The sequence below is a fragment of the Buteo buteo genome, chromosome 19 (genome assembly GCF_964188355.1).
Source record: "Buteo buteo chromosome 19, bButBut1.hap1.1, whole genome shotgun sequence".
Taxonomy (NCBI): Eukaryota; Metazoa; Chordata; class Aves; order Accipitriformes; family Accipitridae; genus Buteo; species Buteo buteo.
In genome coordinates this window covers 28,871,642-28,899,549 of record NC_134189.1, presented here as the reverse complement: position 1 = coordinate 28,899,549, position 27,908 = coordinate 28,871,642, and the positions used below count along the sequence as shown (strand labels likewise).

The window sequence follows — 27,908 nt, the reverse complement described above, 5'->3', positions numbered from 1 at the left end:
ATAAATTTAATTAGTTCTCCTTTAACAAATGTGAAACTGAGGCAGGTAGGGTAGTGTGTGACTTCCCTGCATCAGATAGCTACCAAATGAAGTAAGGCATATATTACAGCACCTCTAATTTGAGTTTTGCACTTCAGCGACATCCTCATTTTCCCTCCCACAGTGCTAATTAACTGTAATGTATGATAATCATTACTGAACTGAAGTTCCACCAAATAGCAAATGAAGGTTCTCTGTTTAATTAGCTTTATGGCTAGGTTGTGGGGCAAGGCATTTTCCTAATTAACAGAATTAAAACTCGACTGGGCAGACAGGAATGAGTGTAATTAAAATTTAATCTCCCTCATCCTGAAAACAGGCTGCCCACAAAATAGAGAGCTTTGTGTAAATGCTCTTAGAGCACAGAAAGGTTGAGGCAGGTTTCAACACATTTCCCTTATGTCACTTTCTCCATTTTCACCTGTTATCTTTGCAATTTTACGAAGAAACCTGTCTTCCAACACAGATGGTAATCTGTCACATATGGATTTAGGTGTCAGCTATTCTCCTCCAGGACATATCCACTCTGACATTATCCACCAACCAATCAATAAAAGAGTCTGCCAGGCTGCCAAGAGATCAATCACCTTGTAAAACAAACATTATGTCCTATTATTTTCTTATTACAGTTAATTAGATTTATAAAACACGAAAAGCTTCAAAAGTGAAAAACTTAGAAATGCTGTCAGAATAGTTAAGGCCCTGATTTCTCATTTGTGAAAGGGAAGGGATTTACTAAATCTAATGTGAAAAGAAAGGATTTTCATTTACAATTTTTGCTGAACACTGAATTCTTTTTTAAACTTAAAAACATGTTAGTGCAATGCTACGAACCCAAAGAGGGCAAGCTTTCTTAGGCTGTGACACCAGAATGTGAAGTGGACTGGAGACATAAAGAAATACACCGATAGAGTCTTTTACTGTCTAGGCTGAGCTAAATGCAAAAACTAAAAAACTATCCCCCCCCAAGCCATGGGAATCCCAGAAAATAAAGTTAGTTTCCCTCCTACTGTAACATTTTATCAATCAAAATGCTTTTGTAAAACCCTGGAGAGACAGAAATAAGAGTGCAGTCAAGACTCCCATCTGTACTTGGGGACAACAAATAACGTCTCCCTGTTGTACAAACCTTGTGGAAACTACAGGACATCAGACTCTGGGAAACTCAGATGGTAACAATGACCACGTAAGTACATGCAGACCTGGAGGCTGTCGTTAAAACAGTGGTACAGAATTGTGCAAATACATTGGGCTGACTACTTATCTACTTTAATTATTCATACAGCCACTATGACCACAACAATTCTATGTTTAATGTTTCTGCATTTTATACAGGAGGAGCTGAGACAGAAGAACTATATGGGTTGCTGAAGGATACACACAACAGCAGCAGTAAAGGAGTTAATTCAGTGTTTCTTAAGGTATAAATCAGACAAAACTGGGGAACTGACATCCCTGGGCATTTCCTCTGTACTAGGTCTCACTAAAAAACAAGGCCTTGCTCTTATAGTATTCAATTTTTCCATGTAATCTCAATGAAGAGCACAGGGGCAAATGAGCAAGCTGTGCACTACTGGACCAAGACACAAGAATCCCTAGACTTAGCATTATTAACTCAATTTACCTTTAGTCATAGCTGTTTTCATTTCTCCCCTTGGAATTATTATCTGCTCAGGAAAGCTGTGTGCTTAGTTCCTAGAATTTCAGTTTGCTTCTAAAAATTTTGTTGGATTTAATTAAAGAAAATGTAAAAATAAAATTGGTATTAAGGACAGCTGAAGATACAGATGCTCTCTCTAAAATTCCATTGAAACTATGCTAGCTTTCCTATGATAAAGCTACTTCTGCTGAAAAGAACAGCTGAACACAATTAGCCCATGATAATTCAAATGCCTCAGAGCTGATAATGAATCAAAGAAATTTGGCTGGAGTCTGAAAATTAACGCTCCAAAACTTTTTGAAGACATTACTTCAACCAACCAGGGATCTGTTCTGTACCAGGGAAGACAAATGCTTCACTGAGAGCAGGATCTAGACATATAAAAAACAAGCTGTATTTTATGATGAAAAAAGCAATAATAAAAGAATGAAAAAAATACTGTAAGTTTTGAATGTTGGTAGCTATGATTATGTCAGTAGTCAACTCCCAAATTACAGAAAGCACAGCGCACTTTTACATAATAAACTGTGGTTGCTGATCCTCAGGGAGCTTTATATAGTTGAATAAATGCAAGGTCTTTTCAACAACTGAAATGCAAAATATGACCCTCCCAAGCATTAATTTAAAGGATTTGGCATTTTCAAAGGGGAGGTTCACAAAGACAAATAACAACTGCAAGTTTCCAGGGAACAGGGATATTGCCTAGTCATGAAAAAACCCTAACTTAGTACACATGAATTTATTTTGTGGGGATAGATGAAACCCTTGGGAGGGAATGAAACTGAGTGAGTTACATGGCAGCTGACCCAAGTCTGCAATTTTTTAATGGAAGATAATTTGTTATATTATATTTGTCTGTCGTGAACAAGTCTACAGAAGACAAATGAACTGTATGTCTTTAACCTAAAAAAAAAAAAAAGGCAGCAATTCCTGCCAAAATAGGGAAGGGGCAGTGAAAGTTTCATACACATTCTGGATTAGATAAATTTGCAGCAACAGTTAGAAGGCAGATGTTATCCACAGTTTTCTTTCTTGGATTGTGCTCTCCACCCTCTCTTCTTTTTCCTGTCTTCCATTCCATTTTCTTCTTTCTGACAAATTTCACCTGTGTTGGTATCTGAAATTTGCATTTCCTCTCATTTTTTTAAATCCCATGGGTTTATAATTTCATTTTTCCTCACCGTGGCCTGGAACTTCAATTCTCTCTTAGAAAGTCTGCATCAAATTATGTCTATGTATCTAAAATTTTCCATTCTGATGCCCAGTCAATGTACGTACCCATCAGTCAGTGTCCAATTCTTCATTTTTCTGATCCCCCCGCAAGGCTTCTGACCACTTGCAGCCACCTACCACCAAGAGTTTTCTATCTTTTCCTCCCCCAAATCCCACAAATTTTCTGCTGGTGACCAGCATCTGCCTGTGTCTCCAACATCTCCTCCACCTCCTATGGCTTTACCACCAACTCTGCTCACCCTTCTCCTCCCTCCGCCCCTCAGTCGGACAGACGCTCTGTCATCACATGCCAGACTTGCCTCTGCACCAGCAACAGTCAACTCCCTCTTTTCTTTCAAAAAGTGGGGAAAAAATTAGAATGCTGGGTCACCTCCCAGTCTTATCAAGCCTTGAAACAGTTGTTTCCAGGGCAGCAGTGCTGGGCCTGATGACTATGGCCCCCTCACTGGACATGACATGGAGCTTTCTACTGAGCTGCTGCAGCTGCCTCCAGATGCTGTTACCGTCTTTCTCACATTGGGTTGATCTTACTTGTTTCTTGTCTTGAAACTGGATAACATTGATATAATCACTTAAAACGACTGTGGCCTCAGCAATAAGGCTGCTGCAGACAGGCCTTAATGTCTGCTTCTTTAACCCACATTTAGGTAGCTATTTTGAAAATGTTTTGTAGCTACCTGGGAGCTTGTGCTCTGGTCTGAGTTCCTGGTCTAATCCATCTCTTCTAAAACAAGCAGCTCTTTTGATAAACTGAACTTGACCATTGCTCTTCCATCAGTTACTCAGTTTTCCCTCTCTCAGTCTTGATCTTTATGAGGTTTTTTTTGGACACAGATGGTCTTGCATCTTGCTTAAGCCCTACCAAAACAAAAATAACCTCAAAACTGCCTCTGTTATTTAATATTCCCTTTTGGCTTTAGTCTTGCATTTGTCACTCCTATCAAATAAATTTAGAAAATTTCCTTTGCATCATCTTCTTTCACCAACTACAAGTCTACCTGTTATCTCTGTAGCATAATCCATGCAGATGGTTGATTCATATGCCAAAGAATTCCCCATAGAAGCATTTACTGGGTTGCACTATAACACAATCTTCTCAGTGCTTTCCCAAAGACGTTACAAAGTGTGTGTTCTCAGAAACTCTTGCCAGTACTCAAGCACTGAGCAGGACCACTGTTTTCATGACAGAAGTCCTAATTTTCCTCTCATTTAATGTTGTTTTTGTTACTTTTTTCTTTGGCTAGGCAGCTGCATCTATTGTTTCATAGTCCTAAATCACCCACTGGCTGCCTTTGGTTGCTTCTTTGGCACAAATGCCTCTTATTTTCTCAATCATATGGGTTTTGTCAAAAGAAGAGGAGAATTAGGAAGGGGAAGACACAAGGAGATCCTTCGGTGCTGCAACATCTAACAAGAAAATCTGTTGGTTTCTGTAAATCACTTGAGCAGTTTCAGATTCACACAAATTTGCCTTCACCAAGAAGCTATCTGCTTGCTTCCTGAAAATGGCATGTGATCTCATGATGCTTTAAGTATGCAGAAGCACTGGAAAATGGTCAGAACTTGCCTGTCAGAAGGCAATTTAAAGAAAATTCAGCTACTTTAATTGCACATTTAATTGCACATTTAATCTGTGCATTACAAATATATAGAAAATGACTATTTTCATTCCTCCTAAAAGCACTAGTCTAGTTACTGGAAGACCCACATGTTCATTATCATCATTCTTCACATCAGTCTCATGTTTATGAATTTATTTAGGTGCTGACTTCTCATGCAAGGCAAAGACATTCCTCTGTCCATTCTCCATTCTGTGTCATACAATTTACACATGCAAAGATAGAAGAGGTTTTTGTATTTAATTTTTTTTCTTGTTTTTAGGATAAAAGACAGACCTCAGCCTTGTGTTCAGCATGGAGAGGGCAAAGGTATTTTTTGTTTTGATTCATGGCTGCAGTAGCCTGTGATTGTATTTGATCTCTTCTATTTTCTGATAGCTCTTTGCTTACATATACAGAGAAGCAAATGGTGTTTATATTTGAACATGCACTTATGTCTAATTACAAACACTGGGAGAGTAAGTTGTAGTTTCAAAGCAGAGTCATGTAAGGGGTCTGATGAAAGTACAGTTGCTGTATAATGAATTATGAAAACTAGATCTTGATTTGACTCTTGGGAAGCTTACTCTTGGTTTAAGTTGATGAGAAGCAGGGAGAAAGCCATCAGTGAAAAAGAATGGCTCAAAATAAACCACTTCAGTAAACACTTATGGGTTGTTAAAAGATAACACATACTTCAATAACTAACTTCTAAAATTTTATGCCCTGACTCCAGACAGCTTGTGGACTGCCTTTGACATAACAGGCTATGGCCTTCTGTTGATAAAAATCAAGGAAGTCTGATTCCTCTGGAGTAGGACGTTTTTCTGAGGGAGTGGCACAGAAGGTAGAAGGAAACCAGAGAGGGACTGGAATTTTGTCCTGCATTGACTTTCACATGTGAGTGGAGAACACAGCCCTCTTTGTACCACTGTATTAACACCCACTTTTTTCTTATATTTTGTTTCTATTGTTGAGATCAAGAAGAGTTACTGTATTCCTCACTGGTCAGATTCTGAAGGGAAGTGGAATGGGTAACCCAGTTGAGAGAGATTTTCAAGGCAAGTGAAGTGGATACCCTATAGGCTGGGATTAGACTATTTGCGTGTGCTTATGAGCATGTTATTGCGATAGGTATGAGTTCAGAGGGTGCCAGCTGTTCCATGTTATTTCCCAATGCACGTATCTTTAAGCTTGTGCAAACAGGAGGTAGCTTAGCCATATGATGTAAAACCTCTAATCCCACCAGGAATTACCAAGGCTGATGTGCTTATTTTTCCTCATGGTCACCTATTCTTCTGACCATATTCTACAAAATGGGACACTGTGGGATTCCTGAGAGAAGTAAAAGGCACAAGGTCCAAAGTCAAAGTTGATGCCCACTGAGAGCTGATGCATAGAAGCGAGGACAGACATTCTAGTTCGGTATCCATGGCAGCGGCAATATGGGCCTTGGGGATCAAAGGAAGAGTCGCAGAAGGTGCAGTCTATATAGAGGCCTGAGGATGACAACCTCTATTTTAAAAATGAAACAGTAATTTTCAATGCCTTTTTTTCTGAGGTTCTTGACTTGAAATCCCACAAGGATTCAATTTTCTGAAATGTCTGAGAAATTTTCTCCTAAAAAGCCTGAAGCGTATCTGGCCGATCACCTAAAAACCTTGTATCACTCGCCACTCCCAGGAATCATGATTAAAATGTTCTATCTGCTTGGGTCAGCTTCTTCATAGAGGGTCTACACACTCAGTGTATTGCAATCTGTTTCCATTTGCAAAGTTTTGCATTTTTTTCCAGCGGACATACCAAAATAGTAAATTAAAACCTATTGAAAGTAATCCTATCTTTCCCTTAGTTACTTTTGACACGACTCTGAGCAACATGCATACTACTGCTCTGGGATATCGCAGAGCAATCCAACCCTGATAGCTTTATTTATGTGCAGCAAGCAAAGAGAAGCTCCTTATTAGCTTAAAAGAAAAGCTGCTCTCACTAGTCATCACTGTACCTTTGACTGAGAGTAAGGCTAAGGGACCATTTTCCATGTGCTACTTTCCAAACCAAACTATGAATATAAAGCATCGTATCAGCAGAATGTTAACAAAATTTAATGTGCTGCACACCAAATTACTCTGGCATCAAGCAGCAATGGTATGAAACAGTATTAAAAGTAAGAGTACAACCACTCTATTAACTACATAAATTATCTTGAAGATATCACACATAAGTAAATGGCCATTTCAGGTGCTGCAAATATCAAGGGAAATGTAATCAGAAGAAAAGGGAATAAGACAAGCAAGTCTCTGCCCTTTCTGGCTTTGCCAGACATCCTCTTCAAAAAACGCACTGCTGCTTGTAAATCTTGTGACTGACATTTATGCTGACATTTGCTGGGACCACAGCACTCCGACTGCAGTGGAGGTGATGACTGCCAGCAACTTACTTCATTTGAGTTTATTCTTTCACACCATTTGCCTGTATGTTTTTTCCCTTTTTTTGAGAGAACACTGGAAAATGCTAATGGCTTATTATGGCTAATGGCTCATAATGCTTATGTTCCTCAAAAACTGTGTCTAATGTGGAGGAAGCTGAACTGACCTCTTTGCACACGTTAAAAAAATCTTCATGTTGCTAGAGAAAGGTGAGCTGGAAGAAGCTCTTTTTGTATGTCCCAAGACCAGCTCTGTGTTCCAATACAATACTTATTGACACTAAAGCCATATAATATAGAGCAGGCATCAATATTCCTTTCACTGTGTGGAGTACCACAGGTATCACACTAAAGGACACTGCTAATGGGAGATACACAGAAAGTAGACTGCAGATCTCAAATAGGAGTAGTCAGGCAGCTATGAACAGATTTGCCTCTATAAGCAACCTCTAGAGGTTCAAAACTCCTGAGATCATTTAAATTCCTTCTAATTTAAAATGCTGATGTATGTGAATGAATTCAACAGGGAACATAATTCCAGCTTTATAGCACAGTATCTTAGTGATTCTAATGCAATACGTTCCTCAAAGTTATGCAGAAGCTAAATATCTAAATTCTGTGGCTGTGCACCTTCAAATGGAAGTTAAACACTTCAGCCTGGAACTTGCATTACCTTTCAGCATGCTATTTTAGTGGTGTCTTCTCTAGTGCTTCTTATGCACTTATGAAAAAGGTCATGTATACCTTTGGTAAAATGATGGTCTCGCTTAAACAGAAACCTAAGAATTTTCTGTGGCAATCTAACCAAGGAAAACTTTGTAATTGGGTGACTACTTTCAAGGAGAACTATCTATACCTAAGGAAGAAAACCAGAACAGGGCCCAAACAAAAAAAATTAAAAAGTTCATTCACATGAATTAATTTGTGCTTGTTTTGCATTTGCCTTTTCGGTGAGACAAATGTTAGTTCAGAAGACCTGCTCCAAACCTATAGACTTGATTCTAAAGGCATTGAGACACTTACATGATGTGAAAAGTATGGTCGTATGTGCCACTAAAGTTCTATCTGCCTTGGTCTAAACTTGACTGATGCATATATTTTACAGAGGTTGTCTTGCACAGGGATATATTTTACTGTCAAACTTCTATGGGCATGTCAAGTTGATCAGGGATATTAACTAAACAAAACGTGAGTTCATCATAGGTAATTACTCCTGCAAAAATCTCCCCATTTAGGCAATCACTGAAAAAAATGTAACACTCTGAAACTTATCCAATCACAGTCAAACAAAGGTAGTATCATAACTCAAGCAAGCTAATAGTTGATACACCAGATTAACAACTGCATCTTACCAATAATAAACAATAAAAATAACCTGCAACTCCTTCTGGTGTTCCTTTCTTAAAAAAAAGGGGAAACATTTTCAGTTTCATATGAATTGATCAGGACTGACAAGATGCAATTCTAAAAGCTTTAGCAAATTTAATCCAATTTAGAGAAAAAACCTAAAACAAATTTTAAGTAATTTCGACTAATGGAATGATGGAGGAAATCATAACTGTTCACAGATACTGTGTAGCCAGGAAATGAAGCCAAATTGGCCAGCTAAACTGTTCATTGTGAGCTTTTCACTTAGTGTTAGTGTGTTCTGAATGAAAAGAGAGAAAAGCCTTCAACATCTGAGTCATATTTTTGTACCAAACTGATGTCAAACATTAAACATTTAAGTTAATGAAACTTTTCAGTTCATATTTAACAAAACGTGACGTATCTTACTTCATTGAAACTCATTCTGTAACAAACTCTTTCCTCACAGAAACAATTCAATTTTCAAAATTTAATTTACTTTCAGGTTTCACTTTTTTTGTATCCAAACCCAATTTAAAATGCATTTTCCTGCTGTAATAGGCTGCAATTAAGAAAGATAAAAAAAGAGCAACTACCATGTCAACCTAATAAAGCCAATGCAAGAATTCCCTTTTATTTCAATAAACTTTGATTCAGTCCTTTGCCTGAAATTGTTCATTAGTCTCTATGCTCCTGCTCTTCTTCTCTAGATTGCTTAATGATAAAGAAGGTTACAGAGTTGAGTTACTGGACAAACCATTCAACGCTAAGGCAGTTCTGATGCTCCCACTGCAGCACAGTCAAGTATTTAAGCATGTAAGTGCCACATTTCTTTGCTGCATCTGAATGCAAAAGGATGAGGGCCTGTTTCAAGGAAATAGAGAGCACACCCCATTGCTGGGTAACCATGACAATGAGACAGCAGGAAGAAGAAATGTTTGCCTTAACAGCATCCAGTCACATAACCCCAGCGTAACACTGCTCTAGTTAAACAATATGCCAGAGGGCTAAGAAGGGCTTACTGAGTGTTGCACAGTAAATAAAATGCCCCATCTCTAGGTGAAGACGTGCAGGGACCTTTCTGTCTCCTAAATACATGTCCACAAGATCACCTGGGGTTGGCAGAGATCTATTCGTGCACATGAATTAATACTGCTGCATTTAGCCACAGCTGGTGGCAGATTATTAATGTAACATCATATTGCTATTAAAACCACTGACATTCTAGCCCAGCTGAGTAACTACCTCCCCAAAATCCCACTGTCAAGCTCGCCTATGAAAATGATGCAGAATAGAAAGTTAGCTAAACAAAAAAATACACATCTTGCTATTACAAAACATCTATGGGGCACTGCAAAGTTAGGTGGCACTTTATAGATGTTTATGGAAAAGCCATATTTGAGATGTGGCTTTTGCTCCATAACCATTAGGAATCCAGTTATGCTTCTCTTCTCCTGCTTAAAAATTATATTTTCTCTGCCATTTGACTCTAGGAGTTCAGCAAGTGCTGCACCCTGCACAGTTCCTCTATGTCGACGTGTACCGTGCTGGGAAGCTGCACTATTCTGGGGCACAAGAGTGCCTTGGGAGCACAGTTTCTTTGTTAAATCCCTGAGGCAGAGACGGAGCACATCAGACACACGGTCCTACATTTTACACCATGCCAAAAACTTGTGGCCCTTCCTCTTGCTCTAATTCACTTCTTAGAGAACCCACAAAGAAAGCCCCTGTCTCTCTCGGATGTCTTCTGCGGTCATTCCCAGTCCTTCTCTACTCTAAGTCCTGGAAGAATAATGCTCCCTTGCTCAGCTTGTCTCCCATCCTTCTGAAGCTGCCCTCGGGCAGACAAGCCCTTTATTGTTTGATCCAGTTTGGCAGCTGGATTTAAACAATCTTCAGAAATCTGTGCTATGTCTAATCTAGTCTGACTTCACTCCTCTTGAACCCCGCAAGTTTTTTGCAAATGAGTCTCCTGCTTTATCAGCTACATAAATTGTATTTAATATAATTAAAATGCTAAGCTGATGAATCTTCTCACTGAGGGCAGATTACAGCTGGATGCATGAAAAGGGTGCTCAGCAGGAAGGATGCACAGAAACCAAAAAGCAAGGGAGCTAGGGACCACAGAACCTCCGATATGAATAATATAGGGGATATTAAAAAGTGGGTAGGAGGCAATGAGCAATAAGCATCCTGGGCCACTAGGTCTTTTAATCCTCTGTCTCCCTTTCTGTCTGCATTAGCTGACTTGTGTGGGATGACTTGGTCGGCATTTAAGGAAATGAACTACACTGTTTTGTCATATGTGGCACAATAATTGACAGCATCAAATGGACTCAGCATCAAGCTGGGATCACCCAGTTACAATGGTAGGAGAAATTAAATAGCATTAATTAGAGGGAGAATATGGAACTCTTTCTGCTTGGGATGTGTCTCTTCTCTTAGCTGACAAAAGCCTCCATGGTTTGGCTTATTAAGAGCCAAGTTGATAGGAAAGCTGAAGGGAAAAAAGGAGCATTCTCCATTGTGCATCAACCCAGCTGAGGGAAGACTTAAGTTTGAGACTGACTTTTAAAGAACATCAAAATGTTAATGAATTTTTATCCTAGCCACGATCAATACACCTGAAGGTCTCTCTAACTAGACCACAGACAGCACTTTTGCTCTTATTTCACTGCGAGATCAGGTAAATAATATATGTAAGGGAGAAAGACTCAGAGACAAAAAAAGGTTTTTTCATCTTCCAGAAACCAAAACAATCTTCTGTTACAGTAGTCTTCCTACTGGCTATGCAGCTACCTGTACACATTCCAGTTAAAACTTTCTGCACAACAACTTTTTTTTCCTATTTTATTGACATTTGATGTAAACCAGACTGCACTGTGCATTAACAAAAGGAGCTTGATTCTTTGAGGTACAATGAACTCTCATTTCCCACTGAGCCTGTGAAAGAGGTCGACATTCAAAACTACTGAAGGTAGGTCCCTTGTATTACTTGGAAATTGCTTTCCTGCACCCTCCATTCTCTGACATGTTGGGAAGGGGCCAGGAGAAATACCAGAGTTTCAGTCCTGACTCAGTTCTGTACTCTGTGATTTGAATCCATCCCAGCTTTTATGATAGAACTATAAAGTATGAAATACGATATTGCAAACAAAGTGTAGAACAATTAGTTACACTTAATAGAGTTTATTTGCCATCTTTTGGCAAATAAAGCATGTTTGCATATACTCTTTCTTAAAAAATTGCCTTTCCTTTTGTATGTATACTTGCCTTTTTCCTATACTAAACAGTTAATGAAATTCCAAACTACTAAACAAAAACCTGTGAACATTTTGGACAGTAAACTCTTTTTCCCATTATACGACTATACAATGCCTAAACCAGACTAGTCCTGATTTTTGAACAGAACCATCTAGGAATTTTTGTTATTAAAAAAAATATAGATTATTTTATTAATTTAAAAATAAAGATGTTCTTTAATTTACCTGATTCCCTTGTAAAAAATAAGGAAGAATAAAAGTGCACTATTGAGGAAATCACCTACAAGTGAGCTAGAATTACAGATTCATAACTTACACTATGTCCACCTTGGAGTACTCAAAAGTTCAGGTGTTTCTTTGTGTCTTATTTAAGCCTCTTGAATCTAAGCAACTACGTAATTTCAAATAATAGCTGCACTATGTAAAATGTCTTAGACAGGAAGATGCCAAAATGGACTGAAAATTGTAGACTTTCCAATAAAAACATTCTTTTTGGTCAACATTATTTGCTAAATTCAACCCAGACATATTAATAATTTTGCTCAACCCACAATTGCATTTTTCCATTAATATATTGATTTTCCCTCCAATTTCTCTCAGCTTTTCTTACATGCCCTGTCTCTCTACTTTCTTTTGATAGATAATGGCATATCATTCTCCTACAGTGAGAAATATAACCTCTCTTGAAATGATGCTTATATGAAAAACCTCACTTGGAGATGCTGTGACACTTGATGGACTTGAAAACTCTGCCCAGGAAAGACAGGATGTGACAGCTGCATGGTCCCTGAAGATGCTTTAAAGGGCATCCAATAGATAATCCATTGCTCTTACCACGCGAATGTAATGTTACAGCTAGAGGGAACAATGAACTGTACATACGAGAAATTGTGGGCCAGTCAAATCAAGGAGAGTAAAGAGAAAAAAATCAAAGGAGAAAACTTGACGTGATCACTTTTTTCTTTTGTTTCCTATAGAACTCAGAGGAATGAATATGTGTACACTGGATTTCCCCACCCCAGCCTTTTCCAGGCTTTAGCCATAAGCAAGAGGAGCCGAGAAGGCATCAATGTCACTCCACCAAAATGCTCATTTTTGCACTCAGAAGATGTAAATCTGAGAGCAGTCTTGACTAAGGGCTGCCTGCGAAAGCTACAGAAGAAGCTTCACTGGTCAGTTTAAGTGCAGTATCCTTTGTGCACAGATTTAAATGGGAAGTTACTTTAGCTTCAGGGAAGCAGAATCTAGCCAGAAATCTCACACTGCAATACATTAGATAAATATTATTAATTACAGTTAAATTAAATGCAAAACATATTTTACCATTTTATGATGAAGAGTATTTCCTAAAATGTCAATAAAGGTTAAAAAGAAATGGCCTGGTTCGTTTGCTAAACCGTGTGAGTTCACTTCTAGTTGCTGCTTATTTTAAGAAAATAAGAAAGAATCTGCAGCATCATAAAAATACAGATTCTGTTTCTTGTATTTTCTTCTCATAAAAAAGGGGAAAAGAAAAAAAAAGTGAAACAGTTTAGAGCTAGGGCATTTGGTTTGAGGATCAGTTGAATATTTCATTTTGTCTGCAGCATTAATTATAGACTTGATGATTATATAAATATTGTTTCATATTAGTTCTATGGCTGAACTTCTAAATTTAGAATTAATCTTTTTCTTCATGATGCAGTTTCAATAATAAACATTATGATCAAGTCTAGGTGTATGTTACAGTATTAAAATGCCTTCTTTTTAAGCACTTGGTGGAATCACTGTTACTGCTCTGCCATGGCTTAGCTAGTCTGCCTGTAAAAATGAAGATTTATTTTTATGTGGCTTGAACTAAAACAACTGATTTTTGATGTGTGCTCACCCTTAACTATTAACATTGTGTGCAATGGCAGTTTAAATGTTTTATTTTCAAATAAACAGGCAAATGGACTGTTATTTCTATAAATACTAACAGGATCATGCCCAAGCACTGGGATTTTTCAGCCTGGAGCAAGGGGAAACCACACATTTTCTGTTTATTTTTGTGGGTTTTACTATTTTAAGTAACATCAAGCCCTGGACTGAAGTTATTCTGACATTTCTGGTTACTTTGAAGGAAAAAGGTCCCAATAGTTTCTTAGCAAGTTAGGTCAACTTACTCTAAGTCACTGAGTGATAAAAAAGTATTCTCTGTGACAACAATATATGCAGTGTCCTCCTGGATGTCCATCACCAAGTCTCTTGCAATGGAGCTCAAAAGAAATACATAGGAAGATGGGCAAATGGTTGATGGAGGGCCTGGTCCTATCCAAATCTACTCATGTGCATAGTGCCACTAAATGCGATTCTGCAGGGATATTTGAGAACTGCCCCTGTCCCCTAACTGAGAACAGATGTTGACAGTGGTATCAGATGCTCTTTTCTGTTCTCTCTTCCCTGACCTCAGTTTTAACACACTCATGAAGGACAAAATGCCAAGGTTCTTGTGCTGCCTTTGGAACAGTAAAATCTGAGCATCAGCTATACAGTTTAGGCCTGTGCACTAGTAAATGTTGTTTTGGTTTCTACTTGTGTTTTGAAGGGGCAGAAATGGACAATTATCTGGGTTTTTTTGAGCAATACCTCTGCATCTTTTGCTTGGCAATAACCAGTTGATTATCTGCAGGTAACAAAGTACCAGTTGAAAATTTTAACTCGCTTTTTGAATAGACAAATACAGACACCATTAGATGACTGAAGTTTTACAAGGGTATCAGACTATCCTTTCAAACTGAAAGCTTTTTTGCAGCCCAGGGTTGCTCCTCTAAATCTCTGGTCAGTTTGAAACAGTTTGACCTCTGTATGTCATTTCTTTGCAGGGATAAAACCCTCTAATAAATAGAGAGAAAAATGATTGAAATAGGTAAATACAGAAAAATTAGGGAAGGAGAAAGCTAATGAACTCAATTGCAATCTCTATGCCAGTATTGCCTTAACTTAAAAGTATTGATTAAATAACTGAGTATTTACATCTTGTACTGGAACTGCTGAAGGCAAATGATGCATTGCAAAGCAAACAGAAGCTGACCTTTGCACGTTTTCCCATCAGGCTGCAGGGTAAATCCAACTGGGCAACTGCATCGTACCCCTGTCGCGGTATCCTTGCAAGTCCGATCACAGCCTCCATTATTGACAGCACATGTTTCTGCAGAATGAAAGAGAAAGAGAGAGAGAGAGAGGGAGAAAGGGAGTGTAATGAAATGGTCTGGGGGAGGGGAGAGGCACCAACTCTTTGGGGCAATATTACAACATTATGAAAGCAATCTAAGTTTAAGCAAGCCAACGGAAGCAAGCTCTCAAGGTCATCAGGGCCCATGTACTGGTTTTGACTGGTAAATCATTTCCACAAGTCATGATTTCTTTCTCCCCCCCAGCTGGGTGTTTTTACTTATTATATTTAGTTAGTGCTTTTGAACTGTCTTAGACAATAGGATGGGTTATTACATACGAAAGAAGTTTAAAAAGAAAAAAAAGTGACTGCCTTTAAAAGCGGAACCAAACATTCAGTCTGTTTCGTATCAGTCAATGTCTAGCTGAAGCTTTCTAAGGTTCATTTTTTTAAATGATGTAGGCATAATGAACTTTAAAAAGCAGTAGAAAGCAAAGCAGATTGCTAGACTTGGAACTGAGAATTTAAAATCCTTAGTTAAGAAAGAGTTAATGGAAAATGAACTACATATATCACTTTGACAAGAATCTACATGCCCAATCTGTTCTTACTGAACTACAAGCAAAAGGCATCTGGGTTTTGTCCACTTAAAGCTTTTTGCAAATTGAAAGGAGTTTAGAGTGGGTGGGAGGGCATAATTGAGGTCACTGAACCCATTCCAAGCTGTGTCATTGAAATTTCCCAGTGCTTGTAGTATGTAGAAGGGTGGCTGGGCAAACACAGGCAAGAGAAAGCTGCAATACTTCTGAGCTTTTACAACAGTGGGCAATGACTATTAGGTACCACTACATTAAAAAAAATCTTCAACTTCATTACAGAAAAAGCAAAAACCCCTCCCTCATTGCCGTTATTTTCTGCTACTCATGTGTGCACATGCGCACACCGTACACATACATACACACACATACCCACACACACATCCATAAAATAGATAAAAGGCAAGTGAAATGATTAACTTTGCTTTGATCCAGAGAATAGAGTGGATGTAAGGATGTCAATTTAGCACGTCAGTTTGAACTATGCATTTATCTGAAAAGTATTTACTTCAGAGAGCAAGTCCTTTTAATAGTATCTTTTTCAGTTGCTCTGGCTTTGATTAAATTAAAATACCCCCTTGCCCCCCAAGAATGCCATTATTCTACTCAGCTCACCTCATTCTGGCTTTCCCTAAAGAGGCTTTGTCATTACTTACTCAGATTTACAGACTCCTATTGCTGAATATTCACAACCTGTGTCACAATTGTACCCTGCGGACAGGGTCTGACAATAAGCTATAGGATATGCTAATAGGGAATTGCCTTAGAACAGTACAGTGATCAAAAATTATTTACACAGAACAGAAAAGGCTTTATTTTTCAATTGACTAGTACTAAAAGATTTTTATTTTAAAGTAGCCTCTGCTAATGCCCTCAAGGTGAACTTAGACTGGCCCTTTGGATGCAATTCACTGCTTCAAAGTAAGAGAAAAAAAGTGTAACTTTTTTTTTTTTTTTCTTTTGCACTGGCACAGACCTCTACATCAGTTGTGGAATAAGCTGCTGGCACTTACGAACAAACTGAAAGCAAGGGGTTGGGGCACACATGCATTAACAGCATGGGACAGAACTCTGCTGTCTATATACATTCACACATGCTCTACTAGACAGTTTTTAATTTTTTTATGCTATGTGTGCTATGTAATAACATCATATAGAAAAAGTAATCAGTATACAAATGGATTTGCATATAACTGCCAGCAAGCACAGCTAACAAATGGACTGACGTGTTTGCTGGAACAGCTTTCTGAAAATGGAGCTGAGTCTGCAACTCCTTAAAGTTTTCAGGTAAAGTTCTTGCTCACCTTAGGTATGACTTGCAGGATCTGAACCTAACTGCTCAAGTAATATAGTTCTGATTTTCATTTACTCCCCTAGGAAGGACTATTTTATAGACTTAAAGGCTGCAACTGCTGCTTGAAGAATTCTTCTGTAAATGACAATGCTGGCATTTCCATTTGTATGTGAATGTGTGTGTGTGTCCTCATAGGCCAACATATCAAATGATTTTATGTTTCAGAGAAGGGAGAAAGTTTCAGGTAATTTAAAACTTTTTTACTTGGGTACATTTTAATGGTAGGGTGATTTGCCAGGAGTAAAGAGTTAAGGTTAAAAAACAAGGAGAAGTGCTGAAGATGTACATTTGGCATGGCACTGCAAAGAGCAGTAAATCTTATGTTAGCAGATTAACTTTGGCATATGAAGAGTCCTTTATTGCAGTTCATCAACATGAGATGAACATAAGCAGTAATATTTCTGCTTTCTGGATGACATCCAGTGAAAATGAATAGACACAACAATTTTTTTTTCCCATGGCATGGATGACTGGATCTATAGGGTAAGGGTCATTCAGTGAACAAGAGTTATTTCTATGCATAAATAGAGGGAATCAAGCCAGCTTTTCTTATTTTCACAGAGATTTAGTAAAACAAACCAAAAAGGATAAATACCCTTCGACTTTCCTGGTGATTCTGACTTTAATACATGACGAACTCTAACAGAATGAAGATCCAAGTGAGCAAGAAGACATCTGACAGTACCTCTAACATTTTGGATAATTGGAGAGATGTATTGATGAAATTCCTTAAACTCAAAGTCATGAGAAAACATTGGTAAAAGAAAGCGAATGTGAATAGCAGAATGTGGGAAAAAGGTATTACAGCTACATGAAATAGAATAGCTGAGGCCTATGCACAACATAAACTGAAGCACGTCACCACCTGTGTTTCTGTTAGAAATGACTTCAATTCATTCTTCACCTCACCACTATCAAACCTTAGTATATATTTGAAATGCAAATACAAGTTTTAGGTCTCAAATAAAGAGCAGAAGCGAATTACTTATTTCCAAGCTATCACACTGGAGAAGCTATATTTATATGGAATGGAGAGAAAGGATGTTCAAAATCTGGATCAGATTTTCATGGTGATATTCATCCTACAGACCATTTTCCATTGTTTTTTTCTCTGTGAAAGGCAACCTCAGCATATTTATTACTCTTTTTGTTGTTGTTGTTTCAGACTTTTTGGCACATTTCTGATGTTTTTTGTTGTGATGAGGGACAAGAAAAAGAACTGAAAGACACAAATAAAGCAGTGTCATGTAACTGACATTTAGATTCCTTCTGAATTATGATAAAGCTCATAATGTGAAAATTCTAGACTTTACTGTGAATTTAAAGTGATGTTTGCAGCCCCACTTACATCCTTATTGAATTCCCACCAGAAAACTCAGACAGAAACAGGGATCTAAAGAAAAGGACATCTGTTTACATAAGGCAATCCGGGACAGCTTACATTGGTTTTTTCCACTGTAAGCTCCTAATTCTGGAGCATTCTCTCAGGTATCTGGTCCCTGGATCTATAGACAAGAAGTGATCAAAATCATTACCGACAAGCTATACCTATGGTTTACTAAATTAGGATACTTATTGTTTTAACAATAGTGCATTGCATCATGGAATATGCACTGCTTCTGGATATTAAAATATCCTATTAAAAAGCGCAAGCTTGAGCTGTCGGTTCTTCAGCACTGGATCAGGAATGTTGACTAAGTTACCAGGTGAAGTTACAGGGGTATTCAGTCTTTCATTATGTCACATCAGTGTCTGCAGGGGTTTAGCAGTGAAAGATCAGTTCTCCAGGTTCTAGTTCTGAAGTTTTTGAACTAAAGCGGCATCTCTACCAGGTGGCAATAGAGCCTGGTCACTTTCTTAAAAAGAAGACTGACACCAGACAGGATTTATTTGGCTTTGAATACTATTAAATGCCTGAAACTCTGAACACGGGTCATGGTTTGGGAATATTTCAGAAAACCTAAATTTCAGCTTCTTTTATGAAACAAGTAAACATAACCATTCAAAATGTAAGCTTCTATTCAAATCTGGTTTTTGCAAGTGGCCAATTATTTCATAAAGCCACTGAAAAACTGCCTCAAAGACAGGTGTCTCCAAAATCTGCCTCCAATTTTTGTGACTACATTTTATCTCTACGATCAAAAGAACATGATGTGATTTTAAGGATATTGCTCAAAACCAGGAAAATCTTGGAATCTTTATTATTCACTTCGGCAGCCTGGGTCAATTTGAACTAAGATCCAAACCCATGTTTTAGGAACTGAGATATGCTGCAAAGCAGAAAAAAACTTATATGGGTCTATGGGACTAGAAAGGATACATCTGAAGATCATACAGTAATATATGTCTTAGTGAGGTGACTCTCTATAATATTTGGTAAGTCACGAGAACAGGGTAGGGTTCCTGATGACTGGATGAGGTAAACATCAAGAAAGGCAGGAGGGGGAATCTGGGGAACTACTGGCCAGCCAGCCTCACATCAGACCTCTGTAAGCTTATGGAGCAAATCATCGTGGAAGCCATTGGCAAGCACATGAAAGACAGGAAGATGATTGGGAATGGCCAGCATCGACTTACTGAGGGCAAATTGTGCCTGGTTAACCCAACTGCCTTCTACAATGATGTGACTTACACTGTGGATAAGGGGAGAGCTGTGGATGTCTTCCACCTTAAGTTTAGTAAGTGCTTTGACATGGTCTTCCATAGTATCCTTATGGCCACAGTGGTAAGAGATAGACTGGATAAGTGGATAATACAGGGAGTGGAAAATTGGCTGGACAGCTGGCCTCAAAAGGATTGAATGAGTAGTAGAGAGTCCAACCGGCAGTCTGTCACTAGAGCTATCCCTCAGCCTCAGCTAGTGATACTAGGGCCAATACTGCCTAATGTCTCTACTAACAACCTGGACTATGGGACAGGTGGCACTTTGTGCAAATTTGTGGATGATATGAAATTGGGGAAATGGTCAATACACCGGAGGGCAGGGCTGCTATTCAGAGGGGCCTAAACAGGTTGGAAAAAATGGCCTGAAGGGAACATTATGAGCTTCAATGAAGGCAAATCCAAGTCCTGCGTATGGGATGGAATAATCCCATACAACAGAACAGGCTTAGAACTGACTGGCTAGAAAGCAGTTTTGGAGTAAAACCTGGGATCCCTGGTGGACAAGTTGAATGGAAGTCACCAGTGTTTCTGTAAGGCAAAGAAGGTCAACATCATCCTGGTTTATATTAGTAAAAGTACCAGCAGAAGATCAAGAGAAGTGACCCTACCCCTCTATTTGGTGCTTGGAGTAACAACATCTGAGTGCTGTGTCCAGTTCTGGCACTCCAGCGCAAGAAAGACATGGACATACTAGAGCGAATTCAGTTGAGGTCTACCAAGGTCATGTTTAGGGGGCTGGAGCACATGATGACGCTGAGAAGCTGAGAGCTGTTCAGCCTTAACAAGAGAATGCTCAGAGGAGATTCTTATTTCTGTCTACAGCTAACCAATGGCACAATATGAAGAAGATGGAACAAGAATTTTCTTGGAGGTGCACTGTGGAAGGTCAAGAGGCAACAAACAGAAGCTAGAATATGGGAAATTCCAGCTTGATACAAGGTAAAAAATTTTCACCATGAGAGCGGTCAAACACAGGAAGGGGTTCCCAGGGAGGCTGTGAAATCTACATCCTTGGAGATACTCAAAACTCAACTGGACATGGCCCTGAATGACCCGGTATAGTTGCCCTTTCTTTGAGCAGGAGGCTGGATTAGATGACCTCCAGAGGTCCCTTCCAACTTACATGAGTCTGTGATTCAATGAAACTGATTCACATATCCTACAGAGACTGAAAAATTTGAGTTTCACTTTTATTTCTGATAAAGAATACTGGGGGGGAAGAGAGAGAAGGGAAGTACCATGAACAGAGCGTGTCAAATTCAAAGGCACAGTTCATGTCTACTCAGTATCCTATTCAAGCTCAAGATCTCTTTGGAATCTGACACATTTAGTATTGCCACTGACACTAAATTAGGAGGAGCTGTGGACTCCTGTGTGGGTAGAGAGGCCTTACAGAGAAGTCTGAATAGACTAGAGAGCTGGGCAATCACCAACTGTATGAAGTTTAACAAGAGCACTTGCCAGATTCTGCACCTGGGATGGGATAACCCTGCTTATGCATACAAACTGGGGAGTAAGACGATGGAAAGCAGCCCCGTGGAAAGAGATCTGGGGGTTTGGGTTGATGGCAAGTTGAATATGAGTCAACAGTGTGCATTGGCAGCCAAAAGGGCCAATCGTGTCCTGGGGTGCATCAAGCACAGCATAGCTAGTCGGTCGAGGGAGGTGATTGTCCCACTCTACATTGCACTGGTGCAGCCCCATCTTGAGTACTGTGTGCAGTTTTGGGTGCCTCAGTATAAGAAGGACATCAAACTATTAGAACGTGTTCAGAGGAGAGCGACCGAGATGGTGAAAGGTCTCGAGGGCAAGACTTATGAGGAGTGGCTGAGGTCACTTTGCTTGTTCAGCTTCGAGAAGAGAAGGCTGAGGGGGGACCTGCTCACAGTCCACACCTTCCTCAAGGGGGGCAGCGGAGGGGGAGGTGCTGATCTCCTCTCTGGTGAGCAGTGATGGGACACGAGGAAATGGAATGCGACTGTGTTAGGGCAAGTTCAGATTGGACTTTAGGAAAAGGTTCTTCACTGAGAGAGTGGTCAGCCACTGGAACAGGCTCCCCAGGGAAGCGGTCACGGCACCAAGCCTGTCAGAGTTCAAGATGCGTCTGGGCGATGCTCTTAGTCGTATGGATTAGTGCTAGGTAGTCCTGCGAGGAGCAGGGAGCCTGACTCGATGATCTTTATGGGTCCTTTCCAGCTTGAGATATTCCATGATTCTATGATATTTCCAATAGGAAATGCTCATGTTTGGAAAGTTGAAGCATGGAATTAGAGACCTAAATTTCTTCCCTAGCTTCCCATAAGCTGCTATTTCATCCTTGGCAAATTACTTGCACTGGAGCTCACAAGAAATTTTGTGACATACTGGTCTCCTCATTTAAAATACATGCAGTATTTCCTATACTCATAAGATCTTTTGAAATTCATTAGCACACATGCTCTATAAATGTAAAATAGCATTGTTTTTATTGCTACCAACAGTACAGAAATTACTACCAATAGTACTGAAATTAAAAGCAAGACTTGACACTCCCCACTCTTTAATTTCCTTTTCCCCTGATAATATTTATTCCTCTGTAAATGTAACTTTTTAGAGGGGTAAGAGAATTTCATCTTTTCTATCCAGTCTTAAATTCCTTTAGATTAGCATAATATGCAACAGAATTAATACGAAAAAGCATTATTTAACAGAGAGGTTGGTGCCTCTGTTTTGTGTTAACCAAGGTCAGTCATTTTGGATTGGCTCTATTTATGTTCTACTTAAAAAATTAATCCCATAAACTGGAATGTGTGCATATACCTGCACCTATATGCAAAACTCTTCTTTCCCAGTCTCAGTCAACCTGCTAAAACATTTGATATAATGTTCAGTGTGATAAAAATTTGCTTAAGATAACATAAATTTTCAAATTATTCTCTGAAAACACAAAAAGATTAAAAAACCCTAAAGATGCTGTACATGGGTATAAGGAATAAAATGGGCAAGTAACAAAGTGATCAATCATGTTTTTTAAGAAGATCTAAACCAAAATAAGCTTCTTCAGGTGGTAGGCAAGAAATTAATTTCAGAAAGAGGCACTGTAAAGGTGTAATCGTGCACATCACGCGAGAAGGCTGAGCCAGCTGGCAGTCACAAAGAGCCCTCAGGAGAAGATGCTGAATATAACTTAGGCTCGTACTATTACTGTCTAAAAGCACAAATGCAATTTTGCAGTCACTGTGCCATTGTGCAGGCCACTGAGATACCAGTCAATGTAGTGTATTTCTACTGTGTTGACTTGTGCTGCTGTATCCTGAGCAAGACACAAGACAGAGGAGTACTATGTGGACCTCTGCATGAAGGAGGACGATTTTAATTTCATGTTATGCCCAGAACATATAAAAAGTATAGAAATATTGCACTAGTGATCCATGTCACTTCCCTTTGTCTGATCAATACACAGTTCTATCACGAAGAGCCTTTAAGCCACAAGGCATGAAAGCAAAAGCAAGCCATCTAGTATCAGGATGTTTTCTTTGGAGATATGGAGAAGTGATTCTCTGATCTTTTCTGTTAGCCAGCATGGCAGTCTGCAGTCAACAGGATTCAGAAAGCCCTATTTGTTTTCCAACTCTTGATCATAACACAATGACTGGAAAGAGTGGAGAACAACTGTAAATGAAAAAGCTGTTTTCAATAATGTTTGTATAAACATGAAAAGAAGGCTTAACAGAAGACCAAAAGTGGCCAGCTGTAGTGAAAACAAAAGAAATCATATATAGCCTCAAGTGAAAATGGAGAGGGAAGCCACTTAAGTCATCACTTACTTACATTCAAGGAAGTCTTGCAGCAGCTGCTGTCTTGATCATCTGTCTCTCAGGAAAAGCACAAAAGGGAGCGCTAACAGCACCTTCTCTCACAGAAAAAGTTGTTCTTGGAAGAAATGAAATGAAAAAATTCTCTATAGCTAATGATTGCCATCTCCTTTGAATCAGAGAGGAAGGTTAGACTGACCTGTCTTAAAGCCTTGTGCAGAGGAAAAGGATTTTTTTGCAGCAACAGGTAAGCAATAAAAGATTAGGTTTCATCACACCTGCAGGTTTATGACATCAAACTCCAAAGACAGGGAAATCCATATACTGCAAAATGTGCAGTGTGTGCCCCCTTTTCTCACTAATTAACACTAATTAGTAATTTGTAACTCGTTTAAAGGTAATTGCTGTTGGAAACATGGAGAGGCAGGTTTGTGCTGATTCTCAAATTTAAAAGGCCATTGAGGTGTTTAATGCTGTCCAAAGACACAAATCTGGGCAATGTCTGACTTTAGGACAAAAGGGAGATGAAGAGATTGCTGTCCCCCAAAACAAAGAATGTTCTCTAAGTTTGCCAAATTTCTGTAAACCATTTACGTTGATAAGGTAAGTGGTAAGTACAGCTGAAAGGAAGACATGAAAGGGAAAAAATGCTTGTTTTCCCTACACAGTTCCTACGATTGGCCAAATGATAACACTGACCACAGGGCAAGTTAAAGCAAACTAACAATTCAAATGCCTTTCATTTGGAATTCATCTGAAGTAGCCTAAAGCTCACTGGGGTCAGCAGAAATAGGGCGATGGGGCTTTGCTCCCAAAATTTGTACCACATTAGAGAACCTTATTTTGAGCCAACTTTTACGCCAGCCAAAAAGCAATTCATGATGGAGCAGTCTGGAGCTGTGTATTTAGAGTAGCTGTCAGGTCCTATCAAGTAGGTCATAGCCCAAGCAAATTAAAGAGTAATAATACTCAGAGTGTAATCGTATCTACTTCTACACTAGATCTGAATTTTGCAAAAGATCTGAACATAGTACTCAGACACATGAACAAGTCAATCTTGATGTAACTGAAAGCTAAAGATTGCAAGCAGAATGGCAGCCAGTGCAACTACGAGGTATATGGATTACCTTAGACCATTTTTTCCTAATGTGAAGTAATGTTGCCTGGCAACCAGAGTGGCAAAAAGGGTTAAACTAATAGCAATCTCTGTTCTTCAGCAGATGTGCTGTAACTGAAGCTGTTGTAAACTGCTACTGTGTCTGAACCAAGAGATAACTTATTTACCTACCCTAAACACATGAGTTGATTTGTCTGTATTTAACTCAGTGAAACACAAAGTGACTTTCCAGGCTACGTATACAAGACAAGAAAACTTATATATTTGAACAAGTGAGGAAAGATAAAGGATATCTGTGAAAGAAAACCAAATATCTGGCAATCTTTAAGTATGAACACTGAAAAGCTGAATAATGCCCTGTTAATGTTCGTCACCTTGATAGCTATCACAAGACTTGCCATTCTCTCCTCATTTGCTTTATGTCCTGCACCGATTCACAACAGATTTTACAGTACATCTCAGCAGAAATGAAATTGCAGAACCAGTCTGAGGTAGTGCACACAGGATATCAGTGAGTCCTATCTTAAATTCAAACTGGATTTATTTTTTTAAGTAAGATTTCAAAGGAAACTGCCAGAAATTGTGTGATTCTTTTAAGAGGGAAAAAAATACATACTCATGATTGTTTTTATTTTGAGAAGACCTAATCTTAAACCATTAGTTGCCATCATCTGTAATGATTCTTTGCATCACTGTGGCATTTTGGACCCCTCGTATGGACCAACGCCAGGACTCTTGTGCCAGCTACTATTAAGTTACAGTTATAAAACAGTGATGATGCTAAGGTATTAGAGCAGTTCTATGGGAGGGCCAGATCCTGCTCAGCTGAGTGGTACTGGCTGCCTCACCTTAAAGAACGTTGAACTCATTCATTTTAATATAAAAAGTATCTGGAAACAAATTAGCCCATAACTTGTACGTCATCTCCTCTCACACCCAAACCCACTCTTGCTCAGTCTGGCTCAAAGGTAGCCTGTGCTGACGTCTCATCTGTTTTCTTCGCGTTGATATCACACCACAATCCCCACCAAATACAGCTCTTTCTGAATTCCAGGTATACTGGGTTTTTGCATAGTACACTCCTCCTCTTAACATTTATGTTCTATAGGTGAATCTTACAGAAATAATTTTAACCACTAGTGGCATCACTGCTGTATGCAGGTGAACTGCACGACCATGCCTAACAACAAAGACTATCTAACTGGATAAAAAACCCACTCAAAATCCCATTCAAATTCCAAGCAAAAATACACAAATTCTGAAAGCCTGAAACTTGGAAGAGATTAAAACTTAAGTCAGGAAAGGCAATTTCTTTTTTTAAATATTCTGTTGATTATACAGATGAGCTTGCCTTTAAGTAAGAGGGAATATGCAATATGTGTAAGAAAGCAATGAGACAGAGAACACATGCTAGGACTGCTGCTGCCATCCATAAAAAGAATCTTACTCCAAGTGGCAGTACATGCGCTATATGGCATGAGATCAGGGTACAAGGAGGGACCCAAAGGACAACAAGCACAAGTAGAAACTAAACACACAACTAAGATATCTGAATTTCCAGTTAAGTGAGAACTATGTTATTCTCACGCAAATTATGCTCTGTGATGCTGAAAGGATAGAGAAAGAGCATTCAGAAGAATATAATGAAAGAAACAAATAGCTGTGAACAGATGAAGGAGAAACTGAAAGAGCTTCATATTCAGGGAATGAAAAAGGTGAGACAGAAAGGGTAACTTCCAGGATGTGGAATTCTTCACTCCGTTATGCCTGTCTCCTCATTTCCTTGCAATTTCATGATTGGTAGAATTTTATTTGCATGAAAATAGGATGAGAATTCTGCACTGCCACATACGGAATGTGTGAAGAAACGACTAGGTGAATCTTGCACTGAATCATGAATCCCACAGCTCTCATTTCAGAAAAGTTTGATTCCTCTTCAGCGAACACTACATATTTAGGGAACGTCACTTGACAGATTGGATCAGATGTTTTATAAGCACTGGATGAGTCCAATCCAGTCCCTTAAAAATAGCACTATTGGTTGTGTTTGTGGTGCTTTTTCTAAATAGAAAAGCTGCATCTAAGAAAAACTGAAATACTCTGAACATTGAGAAGGAGCATTATCTCCTGACCTTGGACAAATCCCTTCATTTAAAATGGAAAAGCAAAACAATGGAAGGTATTGGTAGGAATTCTGGATAAGGTCAGAGTCTTTATCATCAGCAAAGAAATGAAGAAAAGGGATTTTTACAGGAAATAGCACACCATTCACAAACCCAATGAATAAAAGTGACGATAACTCAAGATGAAAGGATCTGCCCTTGGGAGAGAGAGAATGCATGAATGACCTCAGGGATTCCTTCCCCCTGTTTTCTATGATTTCATACAGCAAAGTAGAACTGACAGAAAGAGTTAAAGTGAGGTCTTGGTTTCACAGTTAGTAACTGAGTTAGAGATCCTCCTGGCAATATGCCTGTTAATAATATGTTTTAAATGCTTTATTGATTAAAGCACAAAAAGATTGTGATGCATACAGAGCAGCACACTTGGCTTTCTGACAGTGAGCCATTCAGAGAAATAAAGACATATTTTAAGTAATTTGAAAGAGTCCTAGAAGGAGTACAACAAAGCTAGGAACTGAAGTACATACTGAAAAGGTGCTCTTGGCTTAAAGTGACCCTTGGTAGGCTGTAACTACAATAGAAGTTAATTGCTTTGGAAGAACACTTGAAAACAAACACTCTTTGAGACAGAAAATTGGGAGTAGGATCACCTGGAAACTCTCATTCCATTATGAAAGAGAACCAAAAATGAAGTCTGCAGAATCCATTTTTAATTCACAGTGGAACAAAACAACCTAAGACTTTTGGAAATTTTGTAAGGGAAAATCAGAGCTCATAACACTCTTTATTCCAATGGCTTGGTAGTTAGGGCATTACATGCCATGTTAGAACACCAGGTCCTGTTTTCTATTCTTTTATGTTTATTGAAACCAAAGAATCCCATGCCCTTACCAGGCTATCAGTTATCAGTACTGGCCCCAAGGGTAGAGCACCTTCATGAGGCAATAATGAGTTAGTCCGACTTTACAGCCCAACATTTCCCTTGAACATGGGTGGCAAATCACCATGCAGGGGTCTTCAGTATCATTTCCTCACATTTCAAATGAATGTTCTAACCAGACTACTGTGTACATTCTGTCTCCCTATTTTTGAAGATCGTTCCACACAAAAGCACGTTGAAAACTAGAGTCTTCCCACAAAACTTACTTTTGATAAAAAAGAAAAGGCTTTTGCCAGAAAACTCTCATTAGATTAAAGGATTTTTTAGGTAAAGAATGCATGGCTTCAGTAAGTTCTACATTTCTACATCTCCTTCCTGAGCTGCAAAGGAGCTAAATATGGCTCCATCACAGAGTCCTGAAATCCAGAAAATGGTGGATTTCCAGATGAACTACACAATCATTGTGTGTTATACAGTAATTCAAGACAGAGGTTTGACTTTGGAGAAGTTATTCACAGTGAACGACCAGACGAGAGATCTTTGGATGACTGAAAGAATGACCAAGGAAGGTTTCCATATTGATACAATGTCATTTTACACATGGCAGGAAAAAATCACTTTAATTATGAGACTCTGGTAATTCTAGTTAACTTTGTCAATTCTATTTTCCTGTAATCAA

At 38.9% G+C, this 27,908-nt stretch overlaps 1 protein-coding gene across 1 annotated transcript in view; it reads right to left on the bottom strand.

Moving 5' to 3' along the window:
* The window catches only part of SCUBE1 (signal peptide, CUB domain and EGF like domain containing 1), a 210,821-nt gene that overhangs the window by 58,100 nt on the left and 124,813 nt on the right, over positions 1 to 27,908 (bottom strand). The window contains exon 7 of the mRNA XM_075051294.1: positions 14,621 to 14,737. Coding sequence (XP_074907395.1) covers positions 14,621 to 14,737 — 117 coding nt within the window. The remainder of the gene's footprint in view (positions 1 to 14,620; positions 14,738 to 27,908) is intronic.